Source organism: Anabas testudineus, chromosome 6 (assembly GCF_900324465.2).
Source record: "Anabas testudineus chromosome 6, fAnaTes1.2, whole genome shotgun sequence".
NCBI classification, from domain to species: Eukaryota; Metazoa; Chordata; class Actinopteri; order Anabantiformes; family Anabantidae; genus Anabas; species Anabas testudineus.
The window spans coordinates 17,379,112-17,394,235 of record NC_046615.1 but is presented as its reverse complement, the minus strand read 5'-3'; the positions used below and the strand labels follow the sequence as shown (position 1 = coordinate 17,394,235).

Genomic DNA, 15,124 nt, shown 5'->3' with positions numbered 1-15,124 from the left:
AACATTGTAATCTGTATAAATGTACAAACTGGAATATAAGGCTAAAATAGATGACAAATCTAATAAAAATATCTATATATCATGATTTGTGTTTTTCCTGCACAAACGTATTTAATGGAGATAAAAAAAGAGGAGAAATCACTTAATTTGTGCCTCTGTTTTTATTTAACTAAAATGTAAAACATAATATTCACAACCTGTTTGATTAGAACTCAAAATATGACAAATGCATGATTATTTTACATAGAATAGTGCTGCACTGAAAAACACCATTTAGAGTTGGGCCCTTCAATACTGGTTAAAAAATACTTGAGTTACATGGGAACTTCACTCCACAAGGTCCTTCTGATCAAACTCATAATACTAAAAGGTATTTCCATTCCAACGTTTTGATCTAACATTCTGACTTTAAAGTCATTTTGGTTGGGATGACTTTAATTGTGGACATGCGCATGATAAAAAGAAATAATTGGAAAACAGTAAAATTTTACAAGTCACTGTAATTTTACCCATTTAAAACTCTTGTGGCAGGTGGCTTGCACTTAGGCGTCTGGCTGCACTATTACATCGTCCAGCTCCTTGACAAAATGTTTAAGGGCATCTAGGCAGCGGTCTTTGATCTCCATCAGGTTCTTATCCAATGGGGCCTCAAGCAGATTCTCCAAACTGGGCTCCTTGGCCACCAACATCTTCACCACTGTGCGAAACGTCTCGCAGTCCTGCCTGTAATGCTGCACATAAGGCAATCAAAGCAGGGAGGTCAATATTCATAATGGTACAATAAAGTATACATTATAGAAAAACAAAGCCCGACCATATTCAGGATGTATTCTGGTCATGTTGACAATACAAAATCAAGAGTTATTCAAATATTTCACTTATGTGAAGCTCAAAAAGAAAAACAATTATTTTTGTTTCCCCATCTGCAATCAACACAGGCTTTTCAATCAACTTCAAAGTGATGCAGAGTTATGTTTTTATGATTCACAAGCTTATTCATGGTTTTGCAAAATGTGTTTTACAGCTATGACTCACTGCAAAATCTAAGTAGTATGTGTAGTTTTGTACCTTATTTCTCTAGATGGGCAAAACAGTTCAACATTTGTGGTTGTATTAAGTTATATTATGCTCCTCACTGTGACTGAATTTGTTTTCATATTTTAAGCACATAAAATATTGGTATGAATAAAGAACAAACTGCATTAAATGAAATTCAGTTTATAATTTATTGATACTGACCATCCTTGTTAAACAAAAAATTGTGGACATCACAAACAAGTGAGCAGCTCTGGGTATCAGTGGCTAACTGAACTTAAGGAACCCAGTTCTGGTAAAATAGTGTTTACCATAAAACAGTTGGGGGAATGTGAGCCTTTACAAATGCATGTCCTCCCATGACAAAAGGGACATGAAGTGTCCCAGTATGTTAGTGGTGCTGTAGCATTCTTTCACACCACATTGTAACAAGCTCTCACATCCCGCTCAGATTTTACTGCCGACCCAAAACGGCTGTTAGTTCTTTATAAGAGTCCCAGGTGCAAGCTCACAACATCTTTATCACCTGAGGAGAAAAGGCCGAATGCAGGGCACCGAGACACTGAAAGTTTAAGGGCTACACTAGCCTGTCAAGGAAACAGGCTAAATAATTTCTATGGATTCAAACAACTACTGCCAAGAATAAAAGAATAAAAAAGTAGTAAGATAAGATAGATAATATTTACACATAAATTATTTAAAAAAACAACCACAAAGAACATATTAACCTTTAAGTGTATGATACTGTTCATTATCATCTCTCTTTTTCTATCTTTTTTGTCATTTGATGAATGTGGGCTGTGAGGGTCTTAGTTGCAGATTAAAAATTTGCTGACAGTACTGTATCTAATCCAGCATTAACTGTTTGTTAAATGCTATACAACAAAAGTCAGCTTTGGTAATTTTGACAAGAAAAATGCTGACTGTCAACTTAAATCAGCATCCAGTCCAGAGCAAAATGTGAGGTTAACCGGTTGAGCGACTATATTCCAGGGATCTGTCAGTTATGGGGAAATATAAAACCACAAGTGCCGTTTCTTTGCCTAGAAACACATCACATAATGTGTATCTAGGCTAACCCACGATCATGTATCCATCAACAGCACTGTAATAAATGTTGAGCATCACTCCATATTTATGCCGAACAATCGCAGATTGACTTCAAACAACCTGTTATGATTCTTTTGTGATCACAAGAGCTTTTGTAAATTCACTCTTCGCATAACTTAACCTCAATGATGAGAATTTGTTGAATGTTTTGAGGAAAAAAAAAAAGTCTGCAATATGGTAACAGACTAGATATGACCATTGGGGTATATATGCTTCCAGTGAACAAACATGTCGAGTCCAGTCAACGACTGTCAAACGAAAATATTTAAAGAAACAAGGAATTTCACACAGTCAAAATCAAGATGATCTTTTCTATTCAAATGTGGGAGGGAGCTCAGCTGGGTGGGGCTTTGAATACAGAAAAGGTTAAAGGAAGAAAAATAATTTGACATTTAGTTTTGAACAATAAAAATGGAAACATTCACCACATGGGAACCACTAGCTGGGGGCGGATATATATGAGAAAACCTGCTTAGGATAAATAAAAAAAACCCAGGTGCCCAATTTACTGTGTGTGAGAGAGACTTAACAGAATTAGCTCAACAAAGTTCCTGCATCTCTGACCAACATTATGTGCTGAAGAAGTTTAATTTAGAAGGGACAATGTTGAAAATATTATGGCAAAGGGAAATAACTTTAATGACTATGAATATTACACCAAGTGCACTGTGCACACACATAGGGAGGGGAAGACAAAAAAGAAAAAGACTCAGCCAAAAATATCCCAGACTGTGGGAGATGTTTGGACCTAGGGTGATGCTTTAATGTCTGCAGATCATGTCAAGAGAATTCGTGGCCCCACACAATGACAGTCCTCTCCGCCGACCACAACGAAGTGAGACACTCACGACACGTGTGGTCAGCTAAGCTCAGGGTCAGCTTCATTTACCAACACATGTTTCTTTCTGTCTGCGTGTGCCTGTGTGAGCTGTCCCAAATCTTTTGCATTTACTTTAATTCTTAATTTAATATAATGCAGCACAGACTCTCACACCCGTACGTCTGATGTGCAAATTTCTCCTTTGTTTCACTATTTCACTAAGTGAGCATTATTTGGGAGGAGCAAAAATTGGTTCCAGGTTTGAAGATGTGAGAGGAAACATGGGCTAAATGAGATACAAACATGTGGTGGATGTCCCACAAACCAGTACCCCTCTAATCACTTAGGGCTGATTATGTATGCTTTTAAATCAAAACCTTCTTTTTTCTCGAACTACACTCTTTGTTGACAGTGGTTACATTTTCACTTTGTCCCACATACACAGTTTAAATCATCTAAACCTTCGAAAAAAACATGAGGAAATGGCTGGAAAAAGTGGTCTCATAATCAACTAGGAACTGAAATTAACGGATCGTGCTGGAGCTCACATGCACGTGACTATGCATGTAAATTTGTTTGAGATGAAGAGCACCACTCCACAGCTATTACAGTTCTGAGCAATCACAGAGAGTTGCTTCGAACAAACTGCTATAAAAAGTGCTCCCATGTTATTTAAACAAACAGGAAGCGTGATTTTGACTTGAGCAAGCACTTTATGTTGTGAGAAAAGGTTGCAGGGAGGTCCTGTCTAAGTTCTCTCATTTTAGTGGGAGCCATGAGCTGATCTTTAAGCCTGATACTAAGGGGGCCACACAGGATGGGCTGGAGCCCCAAGAGAAACAGCAGCACTAGGGGCCTGAAGGAGGAGCCTTAAAAAGTGGGCTTGTGACCAAATCGGAACCAAATTGTGAACACACTGACAAGAGTGTGTGCTCAGATAGCAGGTGGGGGTTGGGAAGTTAAGGGTTTCAGTGAGATTGTACATAAGGCACTCACATGGACACTTAGTGAGGCTCGGTTCAAATGAGCACTGATGCAGGCAGGGGTCCTGCATAATAAGGGAAGTAGGGTAATGACTTCAGGGCTGGTACACATTAAGGGATATTAAAAGAGCCATTTTAATCACTCAAGCTGCAAACCGGACCTCTTGATGGAGGGGCTAATAGTTGAAATGGATATGTTTCATTTGCGCTGATTGAGATGATGAATGGACTTCTCTGGAAATCACTCCCAGGCACTTTTTCAATGGATATTTTCTGAGTTCCTACGTCCCTAGTGTTATTTTACAAGCTCTGATTTGGTCTGTGGTCATTCCAGGCAATGATAAATAGCTTCACTGATTTATCGATTGATTGCATCAGAAAACAAACAGAATAAGGTATTGTGACGAAGGTTTATACTGACAAGCTAGTCATTATAGCTGTAGTGAAATGATATAGCATTTTAGAGCATGTTATGACAACTGGAGTCATAAGCAAGAATGCTTATTGTGTCAATGACTCAATCATTAGCTTGAGGTTTCTGACACTGAAACACCCACAGGAAGTATGTATTACAGCAACTTCTTACCAAAACAACAATGACTAGTGCTGGCATGACAAACCCATCTCTGACTGGACCCATGCTATCAGGGCTGCATACACAGTATTAAGCTCAACAGGAAGGACAGAAGTAAAATAAAAGTGTACACCAGTAACTACTGTTGTATGTGACAGGCTTGTTTTACAGTAACTTCTGTGGATTGGAGCGGCTCCTTCAAACCAGTTTAATGATGTATGAGGTCGGAGCACACTGGTTGCCTAATGGTTTGTACGCATGCCATGCAACCGCAACGTTCCCAGTTTGAGTCCGACTGGGAACCTTTGTTGCACGTCACACCCTCTCTCCCCATGTTTACTGTCTGCCTCTCCACTGTTGAACGATCAAACAAAGGTTAAAATGCCAAAAAAAGGATGTCTGAGGTTGAGTTCTGCCCACTACCTGATCTGCTCAGTTTGGAAAACCACAGCAGCGATCAGTGTGTGTTTTAACTGAGCCCAGGGCAGATGTTACAGTAAAGACACGGTTGAGGTTTCTACCTCTCGCCGCGTCTGTAGAAGCAGTTGGGAATGGCAGGGTAAGCATGTGTGTGTGCGCACTAATGCCAAGAGACGTACCACAATGTGGGTGGGCCGCCTGCATCCTGCAGGGCAATTCCTGTCCTGCTTTAACGGGAACAGATAAGTGGTACTGTAGGGGAGAGCGATGAAGGCAGGGAAAAAACTGTAACTCCGAATAGCAGACCACAAGAGGCGTCACAACCTGAGGTGCTAAGGACTTTTCTGCTGACTCATCCCTTTTCTTTATACCAAAAAGCTTTCTCAAATACACTGCTTGATGAATATTGAATGTAGCAAGCCATGGCACATTCATACACTTTGTACATCAACCCCTTGACTCTCAGCCACATCATCATAAAGCTGGTGTAAAACGGCTGTCCGGATACATGATCACCATGATATCAGTGTAAAGTCCATAAATGCGAGGCAACCATACAATTATGTGAACCCATACAGAAGCTCGTGTTTGGGGCAGTAATGTCTCAGCTCCACTTTACAGGTTTTATGACTGTTATTTAGTGACACCAGGTAACACATTGGATTGGGGACATCCCATTGATTCATGCTTCTGCATTGAGTATAACCTCTACCGGGAGCAACACAAGTGGCCTACACTGTCTAAACACTAGTTGGAGGTGGAGTTTGTCTGAAACTCTGTTGTGTTCTTGCTTTCTGGGGAGGCACATGTGAGGCTATCACATAACTATGCAAGGCCTATGCCATACCTAGGGCATAGATTCGACACAGAGGCATAAATCAAGCTTAAATGCATCAATCACGGGTCAGCCTCATGTTACTATACAAAGGCTGAACAAGAAATAAGGCATTTTCTTTAGATGCCGGTGAGGTTAGTCCACAGGTTTCCCTCGCCGCTTCTCTTGATTCAGGAAAGAATTATTTATCAGTCTCACTATTCTGAAATAACAGATTGCTCCCTTATTATGATGAAAATTTATATGAAAATGTTTGTCAAGGAAACAAAAAAAAAAAACTCGGCATATTGTTTGTTTTAAAAAAAAAAAAAAGGATTTTACATACGTAAGATGAGGCTTGTTGAACTATATCAGAGACCCAGTGATACTAATAGAGAAAAGTTTAGCTCGGAATAAGAAAGTGGAGACGAGTTATATTACAGAGTCCACAGAAGTTTGGTCATTTCATGGAGCAAGTCTTACTACCTTCTCAATTTCCAGAGCCTTAGCCCTAATGGCCTCCAACCGGCGAGTCTTGAGGTCTGGTTCCTCTGGTGTCGGCTTTGGCTCCATGTTGGCAGCCGCCACCTCCTCCGACTCCGCTACAGATGCAGGAGTTTTTTCCTGGCAGGTCAAAGGTTAAGGGTTAGAGCTGAGGTCACCAGGTTTAGAAACAGGTTCTGATTTCAAAGTGTTTCCAATACAGACATCTCTGCTCTCCTATGGGTGTTGAGTTCTTGTTTTTGTGCACGACTCATTATGCATACCACGTGTCAACAGTAACAGAAATATACAGTGCATCTCTCTTAAAGAAGCCTCACAGGCAAAGATCAAACCCAAGACCACGTAATACTTTACAAATGCATCAATCAGCCAATCAATTTTGCCTGTTTTGTAGGAAATGTAAAAACTGAAATTTAATATAATTGCAAGTGATATTATGGGATATTATGTAATGTCTCAGCAAAGCTCACATTAACACATTTTTCAACGTGTTAATTAGGTGCAACAATAACAGCAGATGCTACTGCATTTAATTTAACTTAAACCGCAACAGATTTTGTAAGAGGAGCACTGGCTGAGTTCTCCCTCAAATGTAGAGTTTACCTTTGAAGATCCTGAACTGTGAGGAGAAGCCTCCACAGAGCTGCTGGGAGTGTAGCTCGTCGGCAGATTGGACTTATCTACAGTTAAATATCATGACAAATGGAAATGGAAAGAAAAGTGAGCAAACAAGCAGATAATCATCAGATAATTATGGTAAATAAAAAGCTCTGACAAAGAGCAGATGACTTTAAAAAGAAGCTCCTCATGAGGGTAGCCACAGCACTCTTTTATATAATTTTACCTTAAATAAACCCTGGGGGAATATCCACGTAGGCCAGTAGTCTGGGACACCACTTAACTAAAACCATCCACATTTTAAATCAGAATAGGGAACTTTGTATCTCTACACACACTTATTATGTCTCTGTATAGAGAAAATATAATGAGCAGGGAACAATCACATTACTTTGTAATATGAGACATTAAATAATAAGTCAGTGAGACACTTTTACAGTTACAGTTACTTATTTCCTTAACAAGACTCCATATATGCTATTACCTCACTCAAGTGAGCTTTTTGAGGTCATTATTCACATACTATTTTGACTAGTACTATGAGGTTTTTATGTTTTTTCAAAAAGACATGAAAAATCAGAGCACATTATATTTGTTAATACTCTCGACTTAGATGAAGATCAGATCATGTTTTATGACAAATTAATGCAGAAAACCACAAAATTTCAAAAAGTTCAAAAAGGTGTTTTTCTTGCCACAGTATGAGAAAACTGTAAAGTAAAAATTGTGGTTTCTCTTAATGCTCCCTTGTGGGGCCTCGCACACAAAAGTGGTCAAGAGGTTCTTCTGTGCGATGAAATATTGTCCTCTGCTGGCACCAATGTGTCCAGAACTAAACAAATACAGTCACGTTGTTGGTTTTTACTGAAGCAATGTCCCATAGTTACTGGAGCGAGCCACACTAAAAATCTCAATCTTTATTTGAGCTGCACAGCAGGACAGCGAATAATGCATACAAGCAATTAGTGTCAGGCAGGTACTTTCTTCACTGTATTAGTAGTTTTGACCTCATTTGTGCCTGCAAAAACTAGTTGTGTACAGGACAGTTCTCACTTGCTGTATAAAATGGCTTGTGACAGTGTTTTTTTTTTTTCAAAAAGTTGTGGAACTGTGGGAAGTAGACGACATTTGTGATGTTCAAAGTGTGTGTGCATGGGGATGGAGGGCTGTGAAAACACATTGTACAGAGCCTCTGTGTGCACGGCAAAGTCTGTTATTCATACCCTATCACCAAAAGCTATTTTCTGCTGCCCCAATTAGTATCCCAGATGGGAGAAGGTACAACTGTTTTCTCACCGTTTTATTGCTTCTTCAAAGGGTCATACAACATAGAGCTAAGCTTGCAACACATTACGATGTTTATACATCTTCAAAAAAAAATCTAAGCACTGGAGAAATTTCTGTCTACACTCACTTCAGACTAACAATATTGCTTATGTCAGATCACTTTCACAAGCCTTTGTAAAATGTGAAATGTGAATGTCACCGGCTCAGTATTTGTATTTAAAGATCTGAAGCCTGTAAAAGTCACAAAAGAAAGCATGGAAAATGACAGAGCCAAAGTGATTTTGAAGACGTTAAGCCAGCATATGAACTTTTTTCTCCCTGACGAAAAGGTCAGGTTCTGAATCCATAGCCAAATCACCCTAATAAACCAAGGGTATCCTTTTTCCTAGCCTTGAAAAGTGTGTGTGCTGTTAGTGTAATTAACATCCTAATGTGTTTCAGCACACCATGACCCCTCACATTACAACTCTGAAAACAGATGCTTCACCTGGAATGGCATATTTCCTCTACACACCACAACTACAAAGTAGAAAGTAATGTCTATCCTTGTCATTCCAGAAGAAACAGAAACTGCAATGATGAACATTAAATACAGACAAATTTACATCCCTACTCTACTACAGTGCTTCTATAATTCTAATAAATCTTCATTAGCAGTTTGGCAGGAAATACTTTTATAGCTAATCACAAAGTGAGGTTGAAACTTGCAACTGCAAGGTTGCTACAGAAATGATTTTCAAGGGCTACAGAAGACTACTTACGCCTTTGCTGGGCCTGTTGGTAGGTGTAGCCTTTGTCTCTATCAGGAGAAAAGTTCCTGCTACTGGTGTTTGACCCTGAGCGCCCAAGTGCAGGTGGCTGGGCTTCCCTCCTTACAGGAGAGCGATCCCGCGTGACTACTACAGGTGAAGAAATCCTGTAGTCACGGTCTTCTCTGCAAAAATAGCAATCAAAGTTTGTGAGCCCAATGAATCCACCCTAAATGTCAACTTAAAAATCTATAGGTTGTGCACTTTCATGCCTTTCAAGAATTTCCTAATAAGATATCAGTGAGCAGGAAATAACAAAATGCTCTTTTCTATGTGTGTATATGCTGATAAATATAATGTATAATGTTATATAATGTGTCCTGTTGTGAAATGCTTGTCTAGTAATTTAATCAGTGGTTCTGAATGATAATATAAAGTCTTAAAGTCAGTATCAATATCATTAAAGCACTAATTTTATCAATTCTGAACAGAATATCATCTCTTAAATATAAAGCTAAGAACTTTCAATCCTTGCTTACTTACAGTATTGGTAGTTTGTTCTAAAATATAATAATATGGATATGACACTTACTTGGTTTTTCTGTCTGTCAGTGACTTTGGAAAAGAGGGACCTCCACCTCTTTGACGAAAATAGGGACCAGGTCTGCCATTGCTCCTGAAAAATAAAGAAATTCAAAAACCTGGCAACAAGTGTTAGGTAAATAGATAGATACATACAATATATACATACACACATATACTGTGTATACAAACACACACATATGACACGTGGATCAAAAATGAATCAACAATGTGTTGAGACCAAATTCAAAATGTATAATTTTCATCATTACTGGTTAAAAGATTTTGGTATTTGTCTGTGAATGCCTTTGGATGGGTAATGGAAAGAGCATAAGCCACAAGGGATCCATGGGGCACTGTGGCACACTGATCAATTTGTGGCAAGGAGGCAATCTTCCACTGTGGCTGACAGTTGGACCAATTTTGGTCTTCTCTCAGTCTGATCTGTCTTCAATTGTAGGCAGAACCATGACTAAGCAAACTATGGACTTGAAGTTATAACACAAAGTCACTAAATCTATTATTCAACCCTGCAATGTAATGACCGACTTTGCTAGACTCACAGCTTGTGTCTGAAGAACAACTTTTAGGTCCAGAGGTATAGATGACCCAAAGGCACCTGGCTGCCATGGCCCCTGCCTGAACTCAAGCCACATCTCAAACAAAGAGCAGGTCTAACAAGCCTTCAGTTTTACGACTCATGGTGTGTTTGAAGTAGCCAAGACTCAGCCTGCCATTTGCCAAACACCATATTACTATCAATGCAGACCGAAACTAACAATAAAAAAAAAAGCTATACGAAGAAAAAACATGCACATCAAGCTCTTAGCAGACATTAACCAAGATGATAGACAGATTTAACCTTTTGCAGTGACACTGATGTACTATATGTAGCAAGTGCTTGTTGCTGACTGGTATTACACTAATAAATGAAAAGATCAATGCAATGATTCTTGAAGCTTAAATAGAAATGTGAGTCCCATGAGATAATGTCACAAAGCACATAACAACCAGGCTTTTTAAAAAAAAATAAAAAAATGATTGAAAAAGAACACACAGACTGTTTAAATTAGCATGGCATAGCATTTGTTCATTAACAGAGTGATTAATACCTTAAACCTACTCATTTCATGATCTGGGGGCAAAACCTCACACCCCACAAGGGCGCAAGAAAAGTGATTCAAGTATTTGTCACTAAGGCTCCACTGCAGAGGTTTATTACTTTGAGGCCCGGCTTGTCTGTGTCCTACACCTCTTAAGCTTGATTTATAGTACAGTAATGGATCCCGAAGTAAATTTGAGGTCTATAGCTTTTTTTCACTATTACCCCCCGAGTGTGAGCCCTTTTTCAGGTTTTCAGAGCCTGGAGTGCCTGAAGTTACCGTCTTGTTTGGGTGAAAACCTGTTGAAGTACAGCCTAAATCCATCCACCAAGGCCAGCATCCAAAAACTGAAGCGCATAGACCCCAAAATTAAAATAGCTGACATTCATATACAGTGTCACCTCGTCACTAACGCACTTGAATTTCATTTTATTTGGAAAAATAAAAGTCTGTGTATTGTGGACAGTGTGCTTATGATTGATAGTTCCCTAGGTCATAGATACTTACATTGTATTTTTTTTTAGTATTTGCAGTTTAAGATGGTAAATTGCTTTTGAATAGTAAGCATGTCTTCCAAGTCATCGTTCTAGTAATTACTGTTAAACTATGAACCTGTAAAAATCTAATTCAAATGTATTTGAATGCAGAAGCGACAAGACAAGACATACGCTGCTCAGAATACGAGATGTGTGTGGGTGTTTGAAGAGGGAGTGGTCCAGCTGTTTTTCCTCTCAGGGTGGAGTTAGGGTGGGGGTGGGGTTGTTGGCTGAGTGAGTAGACACTAGTGCCCTTTGTCCCCCTCTCGAGCCCAAAATGATTTTGGGAAGGGGGGGCATCGGCCTGTAAACTCCTGGTACGTTAAAGTGGCCAAGGCGTGACGAATATGATGATGCTGGACTTAGTTGCTCTGTGTGAGGTTAATCTCTCTAGCTTACCTTAAGAGCACAGCTAGAGTTAATTGAAAAATATTTCTTAAATACATTTTCCAAAACTGTACTTATCCCTCACATGCATTCGGCAAAGCAACCGATCTATCTATAATATACCATTTGGCAGAATGCAAAAATAAAAAAATAGTGATCTATAAATAAAATGTATAGTGATTTATCCCTGCTGAACTGGGTTAACCCATTTTTGAAAGACATTAAATCCAAACAAAGCCAAAAACCATGAGAGTCAATACATCTCATAAAGTAACAGGTTTGACTTTTCAAAACACAGAACTCTGTCTCCACCCAGAGGTCAGTTTCATACATTACACAGAGAATTCACTGCAGCAACTGACCAAAGAAATGAGGAACTTTTAAAATAAAGGAATCAATAAAAACATTACCTTGAGCCTAACTGATGCCGCAAATCATCTCTGCTATAATATGGTTGGCAGTATGGGCCATCCTGAAAACAAAATTACAATTACAACAACTTTAAGTGGGAAATGATGCGAATGCTTCTGTGAATGACACTAAACTAACTAACCAACTTTAGAATAGATCAGCCAAAAATAATCAGATCAATACTCGTATAGATGATGATTTATCTTGTCTTACATTTGGTGGAGATGAGGAATTTCTGCGAAAATTGCCAAAATTGGGGTTTTCATCATAGTATCGACACTCATTCGGTGGGTAATTGCCTTCACCATGGAATTCTCTTTCGTCCTGGTAATTTCGAGCACCACCATAACACTGTTCATCATGAAAACCTCGCTCATAATCCAACCCCGGTCGAGACATAGCGCTCCTCTTTTCAACAATATTAACAACTCGATGAACTGTCACCTGAAATGACACAATTATATATTTTTTTTTATTTGAATCCAGTTGCACATTTATTGTGTTGTCATTTTAAAAAACATATTTACCACTCTTGCCCACCTATCTACAGTCGATAGGTTGTAATAACTATTAAGTAACATCATGTTTATAAAGTTTTTTTGCAAATGTATTAAAAACACAAAACTGAAATGTCTTATCATTACATCAGGGATACATCTGTGGCAAACTGAAGCCACTAAATTCAAAGAACTCTCTGTGGACATTTGTGATAAAATTATGGTGATAGATCAGGGCATGGCATGGTGCCTCAGACTGTGAAGGTGCTTTTGAAGAGCATTAGACAAGGAAATAGGAAGAATTCAGAAAGGGAAAAAGAGAGTGTTCACCTTTCAGTATAAAAATGAGCCAAACCATACAACCAAGACAACACAGAAATAGTTTCCAGACAAACCTGACTGTTCTTGAGTTTTCCAATCAAAGCCCAGATTTAAACCCCACAGAACAAAGAGACCTGAAGATCAGTTCACAGATGCTTCCCATTCAGTCTGACAGAGCTAAGAGGATCTGCTAGGAATGGGGTAAACTGCACAAGGAGGGCAAAACTTGAAGAAACCTTAGCTTTAATTTCTGCTAAAGGGGAATCTAAAAAGAACTGAATAAAGGGTCTGAACACTTTTGTATATTAGAGATCATGTTTGGAACTTTAATACATTTGCAAAACAATCTAAAAACAACCTACAAAAAAAGCTTGAGCTTAAACACTTTAAGTAGCCAGTTCAGTCTAACTAATAGATTTTGGCCATGCATAACAACATGCTCCCTTACCTCTCTTCCATCCGCTTGTGGGAACTGCTCTTCATATACATCTCTAATTGATTTTCGACCATATCGATATGCCACTGCATAAAGAAAACCAAGGGACTGTTTATGTGTTGAGTTCAAAGTACAGCTATCAAATAACATTTAGGAATGAATAAGTGTGCTTTGTGGAAGTGTGGTGAAGACTCTACAGTTATGTTCTATAGGCAGGCAGACAAAGACTTGGTACTTTTATTATAGTATACTGGTCACACTTTCAGCTGCCCATTTCAAGTGATTCTCACTAGAGGTTTTTCAGAAAAAAATGCCATAGTGAAAACATGTCTGTGGTTTGAACTGGCTAGCAACTGGAAAGACAAGTAAAATACTTTTATCAATTAATGAAAGTATAAAAACTGAATCTCTGTTGATAAGATAAGATTAGATTAGACTTTATTGTCATTACACATGTCAATGAAATGCAGTTCAGCATCTAACCAGAAGTGCAATAAGCAGTGAAGTGCAGAATATACGTGTCTATAGGATGTTCTCTGTTACTCTTACTTACTGTTGAATAAACGAGCCTGGCTCCTTCTCTAGATTATTCACGATGTCTCAGAAAACAACGGACCTACAGCAATGAGGAAGGGTAAAGCCTTGCTATCAGATTCAACATACAGTAATTATCACAATCACTTTGGACACAAAAACAAAGAAACTTACTTACTTAGAACTTGAAATGCACACATACATATTTATACACATATAATTTATATTTATGTTGACATTCATTGACATAATGCATACCTTATACACCTGCCCCAGAACATGGGGGGAAAGTGGACAACCCCGGCTGATTAAGAACCACTAGAACTACTGCTGACAAATGGCAACAACCTGGGTCACGAGTGACTTTGCGTTTCGATATAAAGCTGATTTACTTGGATGAGAATGCTGTTGTTAGCAAACGTAGCTAGCGTTACTTAACGCTGGCATAACAGCACAAAAGAAAGTCGCAAAACACTCACCCAGTAAATAATGATGTAAATGTTCCTCGCTACAAAGTGCACTTTACGTTTCTATGATCGCTAAAAAACACATGATAAAGACATCACAATACAGTGTAGAGTTTTCTATTGGAAGTTGGCTAAATCCAAAACAAGCCTACAGCGCACACCACATATTCGACTTCCTGTTTACACTTCTTCTTCTTCTTCTTCTTAAAAAGTAACATTTTAAGGACAGTGCGCTGCCACCCCCTGGTGGGAACTGCAGGAAATGTCCAAACACTGGCCAGTGGTGGAAGTAGTGTGTGTTTAGATATTATTATTATTATTAGTAGTAGTAGTAGTAGTAGTAGTAGTAGTAGTAGTACTAGCACTAAAAGTAGTATTTATTGCATTTGTAATGAAAAATAACACTCAAGTAACAGTAATACACTCCGATAAAGCACCATAAGGCATTTGCAAGCTATAATACATCTGTTAGGCCAATACTTAACAAATTCTTATGTTTATCAGTTATAGGCCATTAATAAGAAGCATGGCATTTTTGTCTTTTTAGTTCTTTAATGCATAAAAAGATGCCTGCATTCTGATTCCTGTCTGATGTGACTGCAGGACATTTGGACCAAAATCAATTTAACTTAGCCTTATAACTGGAAACCTAACGACTTTCAAAATACAAGTACTTACAGTTAAACATCTATAACTTAATTATTACTGTAGAAAAAGACACCGCCTTTTTATTAGTCTCCCTTTGAACCTTTAACTTAAAATGCAGTAATCGCATGCAATCAACAATTCACTATATTGTTTCCACATCTTTCCACTATTTACATTTTTGCAGTAAGTATCCAAAAAACTGATATACAAGTTAACGTTAACACCATGGGTTTGCAGTTGCAAAAAGTTGATTCTGGTCTAGATAAAAGCTGAATCAGCGCCTCTCTG

General features: G+C 38.5%; 1 protein-coding gene across 2 annotated transcripts; it reads right to left on the bottom strand.

Annotated features, from left to right (window-relative positions):
• Positions 1-145: 145 nt before the first annotated feature.
• Positions 146-14,366, bottom strand: LOC113165603 (periphilin-1). Of its 2 annotated transcripts, none has more exons than XM_026365253.1 (10): positions 13,980-14,366; positions 13,741-13,803; positions 13,200-13,273; positions 12,147-12,377; positions 11,933-11,994; positions 9,507-9,590; positions 8,927-9,099; positions 6,864-6,940; positions 6,243-6,380; positions 146-731 (listed from the first exon to the last, which is right to left on the bottom strand). In XM_026365253.1, coding segments are annotated over exons 2-10 (1,029 nt in total). In that variant the 5' UTR covers positions 13,742-13,803; positions 13,980-14,366; the 3' UTR covers positions 146-542. The 2 variants fall into 2 exon arrangements, with proteins under 2 accessions (XP_026221038.1, XP_026221039.1); XM_026365254.1 differs by having other exon boundaries at positions 14,201-14,366.
• Between the last annotated feature and the right edge of the window lie 758 nt (positions 14,367-15,124).

Coding starts and splice junctions, on each gene's coding strand:
- LOC113165603 (XM_026365253.1), bottom strand. Junction 11,995..12,146: donor ATTCCTCATCTCCACCAAAT/GTAAGACAAGAT, acceptor TTTTGTTTTCAG/GATGGCCCATACTGCCAACC. Junction 732..6,242: donor AGGCTCTGGAAATTGAGAAG/GTAGTAAGACTT, acceptor CCTTATGTGCAG/CATTACAGGCAGGACTGCGA.